The sequence below is a fragment of the Actinia tenebrosa genome, unplaced genomic scaffold, assembly GCF_029948245.1.
Source record: "Actinia tenebrosa isolate PJP-AT-01 unplaced genomic scaffold, QUT_ActTen_1.0 PGA_scaffold5__44_contigs__length_20552954, whole genome shotgun sequence".
Classification (NCBI taxonomy): domain Eukaryota; kingdom Metazoa; phylum Cnidaria; class Anthozoa; order Actiniaria; family Actiniidae; genus Actinia; species Actinia tenebrosa.
Genome location: NW_028292582.1, coordinates 8,897,695 through 8,912,758, shown reverse-complemented (window position 1 = coordinate 8,912,758; position 15,064 = coordinate 8,897,695). Strand labels below are relative to the sequence as shown.

The 15,064-nt window shown below is 37.2% G+C and overlaps 1 protein-coding gene across 1 annotated transcript; it reads left to right on the top strand.

Moving 5' to 3' along the window:
• Positions 1-772: 772 nt before the first annotated feature.
• On the top strand, positions 773-14,564 carry LOC116296446 (uncharacterized). The gene is made up of 11 exons (XM_089038039.1): positions 773-838; positions 6,333-6,404; positions 6,942-7,013; positions 8,588-8,659; positions 8,811-8,882; positions 9,830-9,904; positions 10,762-10,833; positions 11,122-11,193; positions 12,207-12,278; positions 13,375-13,446; positions 14,489-14,564. The coding sequence occupies exons 5-11, from the start codon at positions 8,815-8,817 to the stop codon at positions 14,562-14,564; spliced, it is 507 nt and encodes a 168-aa protein (XP_088894165.1). The 5' UTR covers positions 773-838; positions 6,333-6,404; positions 6,942-7,013; positions 8,588-8,659; positions 8,811-8,814.
• The last annotated feature ends 500 nt before the right edge of the window (positions 14,565-15,064 follow it).

Genomic DNA, 15,064 nt, shown 5'->3' with positions numbered 1-15,064 from the left:
TTTCTTTGTCATATTTTAATGTCAATAGAGATTTAAGCGGAAACAGGCTCCAAATTCTCAGACCTGGAGTGTTCGTCAACATGCCGGAGCTTTCTTCTTTGTAAGTTTAGCTAACGTACTAGGACGGGAAATTTTAGAAGGGTTTATGAAACAATTAGCCATTCCGACGGAAAAAGACTGGGTCAAGCTGGCATTGCAGTGGGTTGGGGTACTGCTTTAGGGGACATATATCCAAGATGGCGTCTATTTATTCCGCTAAAGCAGTCTCACAATGCACTACAATAAAAACTCGACAAAAGCAGTCTCACCATAGTTAATAGAGGGGAATGGTTAGGAAACCTATTGTTATAGGTCTTTGTTCGCTTTTGATGTTGAACCGGTCTTGACCATGCACAATGTTTGATTTATGCTCATCCGAAATTGCAAAATAAGTAAACATAAACTTCGTGTATGGGATTGTTGTAAGGAATATTCAAATATCTCTTACAAATCTTTAAGTATTTTGAACTAGCAGCCAAAAGAAAGATTTTGGTCTGTTCACTCAGCCATTGCCAACAATGGTAAAACAATGGTAAAACAAAGGATTGTGCACGGTCACGCTTGAAAAAAGTGAACAATAACCTATAACAATAGGGTTTCCTAACCATTCCCCTCTATTAACTATGGACTGAGCAAAGAGAACTCGAAACTGGAGTGTTCTGTACATCTTTTTAACGGTTTTTAGCATAATTTTATCTCAGTAATTGTTAACAATTTTTTTTTCCAGGAATCTTATAAACAACCAAATTACAAATATCAGTGTTGGCACATTTAAAGATCTAAGTACATTGAGAGCCTTGTAAGTAATTCAACACGAGATATTGCCTCAATTTATAGACCCCTTGCATGTAACGTCAGCAGCTCAATACCGTTTTCCACGCATTACACATTTCCGCATCATGGGATTGAAATACAGACAAGCCAAGCCCAGCAGACACGCTTTTATTATATAGACAGATATATAGATTGTTTTACTGGGAAATACGCCACTCGTATATTTTGTACAAACTACATCCGGGACCTGAGTAACATATTTTCCTATCTTCACTAGTGACGATATCGATGACGTCACTTGCGATGTTTTCCGGTACCTGTTTTGATTAACCTGCGTAGTTTTTCTTTTTGGATTTGTCTATAAAATAAAAAGAAAATAACACGTTGGCTTGAAGATATGAAGTTTATTGCCCGTGCTAAACGGGGCCCACTGGCCCATCTTCGCGCCACTGTGTAATATCCTCTATATATTTACTGCAACAATGTTTTGTATTCTCATTGCTTCCATCTCATGGAAGCCGAACTATGGCTTTTAGACTGACATACTTTTTCTTTTCCAAGCCTTTATTTTTAAATTTATAAATATTAGTAGTTTTATATTGAGGGCCACAAGTTTATTAGTGTAGTACACTATTTAGTGCCACCCTCATTAAATAAAGTTGTTATTATTATTATAATTATTATTACGATGTTTGTCCGCATTTCGATCCCGCAATGCTTTGCGATATCTATTTTTAGTAACTTAAAAAAGGCTATTTAGAGGGCTAAACAAAGTTTAAATCTCCTAAGAATTGTAAACCTGTTGCTATTTTCTGTAATTTGAGCTGCGACGTACTGCAAGAGATGTATACAAGAGAAGCTAAAAAGTATTTTACTTAAAGTGCAAATGAACCCTTCGACAATACTTTCAGTACTGGTCCTGCATAAAGTAAATAGTTGAATGGTAAAATATTTCTTGATGTGAGTGATGCGTCTCTAAGTTATGAAGGTTTATACTTCCAATATGTTAATGATGGTGACGTCAGGTAAGGTATTTGAGTGTTTTTGTTGTAACTAGTAATACTAAATGCTGGCCATTTTGAAAATAAAAATTTAAAATAGCTTTCATGTAAACCATGAGTAAATTAATGATGCTTTTTAAATACTGTTTCTATAAACCAGTTCAATTTTGTATATTTAATTAAACCTTAATAGACGTAACACTTATTAGCATATTGGAAGTATAAACCCTCATAACTTAGAGACGCATCACTCAAATCAAGAAATATTTTACCATTCAACTATTTACTTCGTGTAGAATCAGTACTGCAAGTATTGTCGAAGGGTTCATTTGCACTTTAACCTGATGTTTCCCATCTCAGACCACATATTATTTCCTAGAGTATCATTTCTTTTTTAAACGGTTGCACACGAGAAGACACATGAAAATGGATACAACTCAAACAAAGAATCTTATTCTAGAGAGAATGACACGTGGTCTGAAATGGGGAAACATTACACTCAAGCGGTCTAAGGTAAAGAGGACAAATCCTCACTTTAATGATAGCACATGATAAGACACATGAATATCTATACAACTCAAACAAAGAATCTTATTCTAGAGAGAATGACACATGGTATGAATTGGGAATATATTACGCCAATAATAATGAAAACTTTATTGTGATGCTTTTTGTTTTACAATTGCAAATCTCGCTAATAACTAGGTAATTTGCAATCGGCTACTTGAATTAAAGATAAATTTAGTTTTACATGAAACGAAAGGCTTATAGCTCAAGATATATACTTGGATACATACTAGAAGATGGAGGGGGAAAAAAAACAACAATAATAGTAAGAAATATAATGATATGAAGATACTAAAAATTCATTAAATCAGGATTTTCCCAGTCTTTGTTTCGTTTACAAAAAATGAAATATGTGGATCTGATGGCAATGTTGATTATTTTTCTTATAATATACATTTTATGCTTTTTCTCGTATCCTAGCTGGTCGAACATTTCTAAAAACGTTGAGCTTTCCGCAGAGAAAACTCCAACAGAACTAATCGAGAGATTTACAAATTTAACAGATTTAAAAACACTACTTAATTTTCTTATAATATTTTTGTACTTTTTGTATTTTCGATCAACATTATTTTTCAAATTTGTTTCAAAACCAACTGTTAGTTCCAGAATAAAAAGACAGTCTAGTGTTTTTATCAGAAGATCAGGACGGTGAGCATCTCCAGTTATAAGCGAGGGGCTGGTATAGCCTTCAATGTCAGCATATAATGAAGATTTGTCGAGTTTAGATAGCAGTGATGCAGCGAGGAAGTTTAAGATGGAATCGTGCCTCCAAGTGAAACGTGGTAGATAGTATTGGCATCCAGCAACAACATGACAAAGAGATTCTGAAGAACCGCAATAGGAGCACTCAGAAATAGCTGACAAACCCCATTTTGCTAGATTCGTGCGTGTAGGTAGTGAGTTGTTGATATATCGAATGGTAAAGTTAAAAATGTTCTTAGGTAGATTAGCGTGAGCGGTAGACCAGATTGAATGAAGTGATGACAGGGAAAATTTCATGATGTTTGTGAAAAATGATCCTTGTGATAGCAGATGATGTGTTAGTTTTTCCTCTTGTGTAGATCTAAAGCTCTTGAGTACTTCTTTAGTTGATCGAAAAACATCATATTGAATCATTGAGCTGTTACTGGACGACTTCCAAAGATATTTGATGTCACTGCTTTTAGATGATCTTAAGGCTTTTCTTGTAACGGTTTGGCATTGAATGAACTTGACTGAAGGTGGGATGATATTTAGACCAAATTTATTTCGTGGTAGATAAGTGTTACTTAAGGTTCCAGATATGGGGATTTCTAGCCATCTGCGAAGATATTGATTTACTAAGGGGTCAAGATTTTCAGATATCCATGTTTTTCCGAGGTCAGCAACAGTTAAATGCCAGGATATTTTAGATAAAACATAACGACCATAAAGCAGGAGTTTATTTTTAGGATGAAGTGGTTTCATATCAATGTCAGACATCATGGAGCCTACAGTGGAGGTCACTTCAGATCGATGTTGGTCATTAGACATGTCAAAATCAAAGAATCTTCCTAAATATCGAAATGATTCTCCAATGTTGACACGAGGGACGAGAACGCTATTTATGAGGAGTTTAGGAAGGTACTGGATTGACTTTGTGCAGCTTTTCCTGATACCAAACGTACAACACTTATCAACTCGTATTATCATGCTTGCCCATTGACACCATATCGCAAATCGGTTAAGAAGATGCTGATTTTCCGACTCTTGAGAACTGATAACAGCAGCATCGTCTGCGAACTGAAACCAGTGGAGTGGATTTAGTAACTTGTAAGAAAAACCGAATTGACGGTACTTTTCTGACTTTATATGCTGTATAAAGGTGTTAAAGCATAAATTGAAAAGTAGAGGACTTAAACAGTAACCTTGAAGAACTCCGCGACCAATAGCTATAAAAGGAGTGCTAAATTCTTGAGTAATTATTGAGGTTTTAAAATCAGTGTACAAACTGTTAATCAACAGTTTGATATGATCTGGGATGTGATGATAGTCAAGGACTGATTGAATCAGATTGTGATGGACTTCGCCAAATGCATTTTTCAAGTCAAGAAGGGTTATTACAAGTGACCGTTGTTTAGTACGAGCTTTGTTGATAATGTCAGCCATTTGGGATGTGTGTTCTAGCGTTCCCGATAGACCAGGTGTAAATCCTTTTTGAATGTCATGTTCAATTAAATTATTGGTAACCAAAAAATTAAAAATAGAATTACGTAGACATGAGGTAAAGACTTTCAATGGAATTGATTGTAAAGTAATAGGGCGGAAGTTTGCAGGGTCACCAGAATCTCCTTTTTTATGAATTAGAATCGTACATGCTCTTTTCCATTCAGAGGGGACTGAACCAGATGACCATACTGTGCGAATTATTTCAGCTAAATAAGTGCGAAGGTAGGGACATCTTTTAAAGCAGATAATGGAGAGTTGGTCTAAAGGACATGGACTGCCAGAAGTTTTCATCCTTCTTATGACATGTGTAATTTGTTCATATGTTGGGGGATCAAGATTAAAAGGAGTAACAGGATTATTTAAGGCTGGTATCCAGTTTGGAAGATGGAAAAGCTTTGTTGGGTTAGCAGATGATAATGTTTTTTTGAAGAAATCCACACATTTTGTCATGCTAAAGGTTGGAAGAATAGTTTCTTTCGATTCGAAGATCTTTTTAACATAGCCCCAGAAGTTTTTGTTGATAAGGTTATCGTGATCGATGAAGCTGCTGGTATCTTGTTCTTGTTTGCTGTTATTTTGTAGAAGGTCACGCAATAAACGGGATACATATTTGATTTCAATAAGGTCAGCCTTTGAACGTTTTAAAATTCTTAGAGTTTTTTTCAACTCTTTTGTTGTTTTGTCTTTATACTTTTTTATCAGTTCTTCATTGACGGCTTTCTTTGCATGACCAAAATTTTCAGAAAAGTAGTCATATATAGTGTCATTTAAAAGTTTGATACATGAGTTTAAATCCTCAAGTGTGATTGGTGAATTTAAATGAAGGACCGTTTTGAAATATTCGTTAGCCGTTAACCATTGATCATCTGATTTTGGAAGATTTACTCCTACTTTAATGTTTGGAAAAATGTCCTCATCAGAATTAATGAAGAGATTATTATGATCTTGCTCGTCTTCATCATTTTCATGTTGTACAGTGTTTGTTAAATCAGCGCGTAGTTCGTCATCCAATCCAGATATTACTCTACAACTCCGCTGATGCATTTTCAAGCCACGGTTGCCTTTACAAACCTTCCCACAACAACACTTGACCGTAGTAGCACTGGTTTCAGTTGCCGATGAATTATTATAATGAGTTTGCTGGCCATGATTTTGTTGTTGCGGCTGATCATCTTGTTGTACTCTTTGTTTACAACGCCAAGCATGACGACCCAACGAGACGAAGTCTTGACCACAGAACGAACAAACAATCCCAGTAATTAAAATCAAAAGAAAACTTGAATTGACCATGATCTCAGATGTGTTAATAAGCTATTGCTAGTGATATTTTCGATGTTGATATTAATTCAAGTAATAATAATAATAATAATAATAATAATAATAATAATAATACAGTTCTAGGGCATCACAGCTGGGTCTCGCTGCCATTACAGAAGGTGGCAAAAAATAAAAAGGAAAATTTATTTAAAAAATGGTATATACATAAATATTAACAGCCATACGCACGTATATGTAGTGTGTTGTTTGTTGCCCAGTAAACAAGCTGCAGGAAAATCGACATTGTTTGTGCCATTTTAATAGTTATTAATATTTAGCCAAGGGAAAACATAAATAAGTAATAATAGTTAAAAGTATATTGGCCCGCGCGTCAATTCCCTTTTACGATTCCTGGATGATCCGCCCCACTCATACTCTTACGTCATTTTTGAGTTCCTATAAAGTAAATGGACCATTACATTGAATCTAAACTTTTAACGTTAAAAGGTTCCTAAATGGAAATATTTTGAAAGTCCTGGAAAGTGACGTGTTTGTTGGATTGTCCAAACTTCTTCTCCTGTAAGTCGTGATTGTATAGTTTGTAAACAAAAGATTGACTACTATCTATCTATCCATCTATCCATGCATCCATGCATCCATGCATCCATGCATCCATGCATCCATGCATCCATGCATCCATGCATCCATGCATCCATGCATCCATGCATCCATGCATCCATGCATCCATGCATCCATGCATCCATGCATCCATGCATCCATGCATCCATGCATCCATGCATCCATGCATCCATGCATCCATGCATCCATGCATCCATGCATCCATGCATCCATGCATCCATGCATCCATGCATCCATGCATCCATGCATCCATGCATCCATGCATCCATGCATCCATGCATCCATGCATCCATGCATCCATGCATCCATGCATCCATGCATCCATGCATCCATGCATCCATGCATCCATGCATCCATGCATCCATGCATCCATGCATCCATGCATTCATCCATGCATCCATGCATCCATGCATCCATGCATCCATCCATCCATCAATCACTTTGTTATTGACTGGATCTCCTGCGTTTTATTTTTAGAACCATTTCAGATGGCCAAACGGAGGTTATACAAAATGGTGCATTCAAGGGTTTATCTTCATTGACATCATTGTTAGTTGTTATTATTAGTTCTATTAGCCATTCCGAGGTTGACTGAAAAACTGGGTCGAGTTTGCAATCAACAATCAGTGCGTTGTGGGACGGAATATCCCCCAAAGCAGCCTCAAAATGCACTGCAATGCTAAGTCGACCCAGTTTGCCTACTAGTCTCATTGTCATTATTACATCCGTTCAAAAGCTTCTTTTTATTTTTTATTTTTTAATATGACTGCATGAATGAACGACCAACGAACGACCAAAGAACGACCAACGAACGATCAACGAACAAACGAACGACCAACCCAACCAACCCAACCAACCCAACCACCCAACACCCAACCAACCCAACCAACCAACAACCCACCAAACCCAAGCCCAACCACCCACCAACCCAACCAACCCAACCCAACCAACCCAACCACCAAACCAACCCAACCACCCAACCAACCAACCCACCAACCAACCCAACCAACCCAACCAACCCAACCAACCAACACCAACCAACCCAACCAACCCAACCAACCCAACCAACCCAACCAACCCAACCAACCCAACCAACCCACCACCCAACCAACCAACCAACCCAACCAACCCAACCAACCCAACCAACCCAACCAACCCCACCAACCCAACCAACCCAACCAACCCAACCAACCCAACCAACCCAACCAACCCAACCAAACAACCCAACCAACCCAACCAACACCAACCAACCCAACCAACCCAACCAACCACCCAACCCAACCAACCAACCAACCCAACCCAACCAACCCACCAAACCCAACAGAACCCACCACCCAACCAACCCAACCCAACCAACCCACCAACCCAACCAACCCCAACCAACCCAACCAACCCAACCAACCCAACCAACCCAACCAACCCAACCAACCCAACCAACCCAACCCAACCAACCCAACCAACCCAACCCAACCCAACCAACCCAACCAACCCAACCAACCCAACCAACCAACCCAACCAACCCAACCAACCCAACCAACCCCAACCCAACCAACCCAACCAACCCAACCAACCCAACCAACCCAACCAACCCCAACCAACCCAACCAACCAACCAACCCAACCCCAACCAACCCAACCAACCCAACCAACCCAACCAACCCCCAACCAACCCAACCAACCCAACCAACCCAACCAACCCAACCAACCAACCCAACCAACCCAACCAACCCAACCAAACCAACCCAACCAACCCAACCAACCCAACCAACCCAACCAACCAACCAACCCAACCAACCCAAGCCAACCCAACCAACCCACACCCAACCCCAACCACCCAACCACCAACCCAACCCAACAACCCAACCCACCAACCAACCCAACCAACCCAACCAACCAACCAACCCCAACCAACCCAACCAACTCCAACCAACCCCAACAACCCAACCAACCCAACAACCCAACCAACCCAACCAACCCAACCAACCCAACCAATCCCAACCAACCAACCAACCCAACCAACCCAACCAGCCCAACCAGCCCAACCAGGGAAGGACGGAGGGAGAGTTAATAGACGAGAAGAACCAACAAATACATTATATCGAATGATTCCTTTTCAATTCTTAGGTACCTTTTCAATAATAGCATAAAAGCACTTCAGCCTGACACGTTCAAGGAACTGACTGAATTGATAACTTTGTAAGTTTTGTTAACAGGTTACGCCTAGAATCCAAATATTCGAGTTGGGTGGAGAATATTGTTTCCAGTAAAGGTCCCTGTAATGTAGATCACCAAGTTTCTAAGTTTATTAGTCAATAAGATGTATTCTATCTTTCACCATATGTTTTAGACTTATGAATGGAAATAATATCAAAGTTCTTGGACCCAATTCATTCAGAGGATTAACAAATCTACGTGAATTGTAAGTCATCAAGTTATTTTATTCGATGTCTGTTAAGTAATATTTCAAAGCCGACAATGAGGACTGGACGGAATTTCAGGTCCAAGCAATTATTTGGAACTAATTGCGCGGACTTGAAATCCCGTCCAGTCCGATATTGGAGGCTTTGAAATGACTTCTCATGCTCATTAATTATTCGACTTGGAGTAGCTGGAACAAAATTAATTTTGTTCAAGTTACTACAGAATCTTCTCTTAGTTTCCAGTAGCATCACGTGGTCCAAATACAACAATGGGATTGGCTCCTTTCCTCATGAATAATTAATGAGTATGAGAAAGTGGAATACCGCAAATCTCCAGCTGAGCAGTGAACGCGGCGCGCAAAGCATGAGTATACAAAATGACCGGTCCTAAGCATTTTTGGAGGTTGAAAGAACGAAGCAAAAATGGCGGTAAAGTGAAATTATTTTCATTTTTCCTTTCCATATTTCTGCTTCTTGTAGGCACGTATATAAATATCATATCGTAATCAAAAGAAAACAGAAAAATACGCAAAAATTGGGTAGTAGCCTGGGAAAGAGGACAGGTGGCAAAACAGCTAAACGCGCTGTGATTGGCTGAAACAAAATTCACCGCTCAGCTGGCTAGTCTGCTAATACAAATATCATACGGCTCCAATCATAAGTCCCCCTGGTTATATGTGAGTTCAAGCTAACGCAAACGTCTATTAATAAATATCTATATTATATTCTTTATGAATATCTCTTAGATGGCAGAAACAAATGTTCACTATGGTGCATCCATCTTGTTATTCGAAATTCTGCATACGTAATAAGCGTAACCATAGTTCTTTTTGGTCATCCAATCACCGTTAGCCGTTTGCCATTCCCTCCGATGACCTCTTTTGAAATACGTTTAGTACATTTTTATTTATCGCAATTAAAAGCATTCGCAATTCAAATTCTATAGGGACCTTTCAGGCTCAAATATCGAAGACATCAAACAAGGGGCCTTTGCTGGTCTGGATCACTATGGGGTGACCTTGTGAGTAATTCGCCGAAGGCGAAGCGAACATCGGGGAATATTTACCGAGACGCGAGTCTTCGAGCGGCGAGGTAAATATTCTCCATATTCACTGAGCCTGAGGCTTGTTTTAGCATATACCAACTTGTGCACAGAGTAACTTATTTTTATATACAATAATTCAATAAAAACAAACAATAGAAACTTTTAGTTTGCGTGACAAATTCACGCAAAACTTTTAGCAAAACTTTTAGCAAAACTTTTAGCAAAACTTTTAGCAAAACTTTTAGCAAAACTTTTAGCAAAACTTTTAGCAAAACTTTTAGCAAAACTTTTAGCAAAACTTTTAGCAAAACTTTTAGGCCATACTTCGTTGCCTTTTTAGTATTGATAGGAATATGGCATTTATTTTCTTTTTTTTCAAATTCCTCATTGGAAATTGTAGCAAAACGATTGCCGGCAGATGCCATTTTGTTGTTGCACTCAATATTCCGAGATTCAGAGGTGAATATCGTACAATATTCACCTCCAATTAACCAATGAGCGCGCGCGTTCTTAGGAAATACACAAGTTGGTATAAGCTAATATATTTTAGAAGAGGGGGTATTTATTGTTTTCATCAGTATTATCATCATCATCACCATCACCTTTATCATGATCATCATGATCACTATCATCTTCATCATTATCACTTATCATCATCATCACTCATCATCATCATCTTCACTATAATCATTATTGTTATTATTATTATTATTATCATCATCATTATTATTATCATCATCATCATTATTATTAGCATTAGCATTGTTATTATTATTATTTAATTAAAAAAGTATATATTCAAACTTTTGAACCTTTTTTGAAAATATTTCCAGAACACTAGACAACAATAATCTAACCAAACTTAGACCTGGTGTTTTCAACGGTACTAGCACTATAAGAAGTCTGTAAGTAAACCTTGACTTAAAAGTGCCTCTGCTTTAAAAGCAGTACTACTTTAAGTTATAAAAAATTATCTTTCAATATGTTAATAAAACTATGATTCATTAATAGCTTGGGTGAAATGTTTAACTCATTTCAGACCGCGTGTCATTCTCTTAAGAATAGGATTTTTGTTTGAATTGTGTCTTCTCATGTGCACCCGATAAACACAGAAATAATACTCTAGGAAATGGACGCGTGAAAAAATTGCACCAAAGCTAAATTGGTCTAAATGTGTTTTTTTCTTTTGCAAGATCTTTGTCTGGCAACCTAATTGAAACCTTAACCTCCAGTTGGTTCAAAGGACTTCGCATGCTTAAAAACCTGTAAGTCAATCGTATGCAAATAAGGTAAGCCAAGGACAATGTTTTTAAAACTTTTTTTGTTTAAGAAGAAGCAGCCAGGTGATTCGTGTTAGTGTGTGAGAGATTATGTTACTGTTTGCTTCGTGATCTTGATAGCAGTATGTATTTCTTTTCTCTGAAAGGCACCTAAAGGACAACAAATTGAAGGTTCTTACTAAAGAGTCATTTACAGGCCTCAATAAACTAACATATCTGTAAGCTCTTCATATACAAATCTTGTCACACTTGCTCCCCCATCAAATACTTGTCAAACTGTTTCATTTGATTCCACTGAACACTCATGCCACAATTTACATCACCATGCAACACTTGACACCCATGCTACCCTTGACACCCGTGTGACACTTGACACCCATGCAACACTTGACACCTTATGCAACAATTGACACCCATGCGACACTTGCCACCCATGTGACACTTAAAACCCATGTAACACTTGACACCCATGCGACTCTTGACACCTTATGCAACAATTGACACCCATGTGACACTTGCCACCCATGCGACACTTGACACCCATGCCACACTTGACACCCATGCCACACTTGCCACCCATGCAACACCCATGCAACACTTGCCACCCATGCCACACTTGCCACTCATGCAACACTTGCCACTTATGCAACACTTGCCACCCATGCATGCAACACCCATGCAGCACTTGCTAGCCATGCAACACTTGCCACCCATGCAACACCCATGCAACACTTGCCACTTATGCTACACTTGCCACCCATGCAACACTTGCCACCCATGCAACATCCATGCAACACTTGCCACTCATGCAACACTTGCCACTTATGCAACACCCGTGCAACACTTGCCACTCATGCTACACTTGCTACTCATGCAAAAACTCGCTAATAATGCAATAAAAGAGCTGAGTTTATGCAATTTTTTTAATTGCCTTTAACAAAGTAGCTAAAAAACGAGCAATTTTACTCTTTTTTTTTTTTTTTTTTGTTCGTATTTAGGGATGTAACAGGAAATCAGATCCGAGAAATACACCCTGGAACTTTTAGTGTTTCTCTGCCACTTATTTACTTGTAAGTTAACAGCACCGATCTTTCTTGTACAATTTTACCAGAGGCAGGCCAAGCAGTGTTCTTGAGGCCTAAACAAATATGTTTCTAAAAGTACAAATTGTAAAAATCGTTGTCAATAAACTTATTTTGATGTAAACTTACCGATATATGAAGGTTTTGTTGTCTTCCGAGGTCAATTAAAGGTATGTTTAGCAGTGTGAGTTCTCCCCGTGAGAAAAATGACCAGATCAAGATTTTTTTTTTTTTTACACTTCGAAGTACTTTTTTTATAAAATGCTCAAGTAGGCCTCAAGAACACTGCTTGGGCTCCCTGTGATTTTACAGGATTTATTTGAGCACATAACTATCAACTCAATGACATACTCTCGTACTTAGGATGCAGTCCTAATTAGAAAACATGTGTTTTATGTCAAAACATTTTTGCCTAATGATAATAATAATAATATAAAGTTCTTAACAAACTCATTATACAACGTCTCGATGCTTTTTACAAAAGGACCTGACGGATATCAAGTTTGTGGAAAAAATCAAAAAAAAAAAAAAAAAAAAAAAAAAGTCAGTTACTCCTGGTGAACAGGTAGTGTTTTACTGCAGATTTATACTCTGGTACTGAACTTGAGTACTTAATTGCATCAGGGAGATTGTTCCAGAGGTTTTGAACTAATTTTGGCCACGCTACTAGTACTTAACAAGTATTTCTACATTTACCTGCAATGTTTTTAAATATTTTTCCTGCTTAAAATGCACTAAAAACTCAAGAAGACGTAGTTTGCAACGAAATCAAAGATGTATTGTCTAATTGCAGCTATTTTTCTTTTATTTTGTACGTACAAAATAGTTGGATACCACTGGAGCAGAAGATTAGGAAGAAAAAGCAAATATTTCTACTTGTCTTCATTTGTTTCATTGATTCATGCCTGAGTGAATTCTTAGCTATTTTACAACTAAATACCTAAATACTTTTAAGTGCTACTTGGCTAGCAAATGTTTCACGGATATATAACGTGCACTCTATAATTTTCATAACTTTTTGGTTAAAAAGCAAAACATTTATAATATATTTGGTCAAATATTTTTACTGGTATTTTATTTCTAGATTCTTAGATTATAACTACCTCACGGAGTTAACTGGAGTCTTTAACAATAGCAGAGGTTTACTAAGAATGCTGTAAGTGAGCTACAAGAAGTTTTGTCAACATTATTATTTATTTATTTTCATTATTTTTATTATAATTTGTATATTATTATAATTTGTATATTATTATAATTTGTATATTATTATAATTTGTATATTATTATAATTTGTATATTATTATAATTTGTATATTATTATAATTTGTATATTATTATAATTTGTATATTATTATAATTTGTATATTATTATAATTTGTATAATTTCTTTTTTTGGGGAGAGGGTCCTTCTTCCTCCTTAGCAAGGTAAGTAAGGCCTCATTAGTAAACAAAGTCTACTCAGTACGATATTTTGTGTCAAAGTCATTCATCTCACCGATTCAAGTTCTTTTAAGCGTCTTTTGAAGTAAGGGTGAATGACTTTGACACAAAATATCGTACTCAGTAGACTTTGTTTACTAATGAGGCCTTACTTACCTCGTTTCCCCTCAATTGTCCCTAGTCCCAGCCGAGTTTGGCGGCCATTTTTGAAAGTCGTATATTGAGTTGCTTTTCTTTTGGACGATGACGCTATGAAATGTCATAAACAGTTTTGTCAAAACTAGTAAACCGGAAAAGGGAACAAGTAAAAATATCGGGGATAATGTTGGTATCTTTAATATCGATATGTGTTCCAGTCAAGGTCCGTGGAATTTCAAAGTGTTTTTTGTATTTTTGAGAAGTTGTCTTTACTTAACCGTTGGTATTTGTAAATATATAGGGACTGAAATGGGGCTTACCCTGAGTAAATGAGTCTATAATCAAGGAACACAGCGGTATTTGACTAATAGTTCCCTTCACACGAACGGTGAGCTTGCAATGATAGAGACATGTGAATAATTGTCCAAAGTGTTTACCTTTTAAGCTGGCGCAGGGAACTATGAAGAGGACTTTTTGAAAACGATCTATGCCTCCTTGTCATTTTGTTCACAAACATATCGGGATCGGTGATTTTTTAGGTGCTTCTTTTTCCAACAAGCAGCTCTACTCCCATTATCCAATACTTCAGCTAATGATACTAGCATTAACTTGTTTCTCAGAATGTTTTACGGGAATCGTATTGAGAAAATCACACCTGATTCATTCAAAGGATTACGGAAATTAATAACCTTGTAAGTATTAATCTATTCTTGTTGGTTGCGTGTCATAGCTTAATAGAGACGTTTCTTCAATTTTTAGATGAAGCGTGTTAAAATTAATTAAAGTTATCCAAGCTTTACGATTTAGCGTCCATCTTCATTGGCTATATTTGATGATGATGATAAAAATGGCGATGATGATGATGATGTTAATGATGATGATGATGATGATGATAAAAATGGCGATGATGATGATGATGATGATAAAGATGGCGATGATGATAGTGATGATACTGATTGTGGTGATGATGATGATGATGATGGGGATGATGATGATGATGGTGACTATACTGATTGTGATGATGATGATGATAACGGTGGTGACGGTAATGCAATGTTGATGATGATAATGATTATACAGTACTATATCATGATACATGATTAATATGATGATGATGCGATGATGTTGATGATGATGATGGTGATGATGATGCAATGATGGTGATGATAATGATGATGTTGATGATGATGATGATG

Coding starts and splice junctions, on each gene's coding strand:
- LOC116296446 (XM_089038039.1), top strand. CDS start 8,815: ATGAATGGAAATAATATCAAAGTTCTTGGACCCAATTCATTCAGAGGA. Junction 11,194..12,206: donor CTTCGCATGCTTAAAAACCT/GTAAGTCAATCG, acceptor GTTCGTATTTAG/GGATGTAACAGGAAATCAGA. Junction 12,279..13,374: donor TCTCTGCCACTTATTTACTT/GTAAGTTAACAG, acceptor TTTTATTTCTAG/ATTCTTAGATTATAACTACC.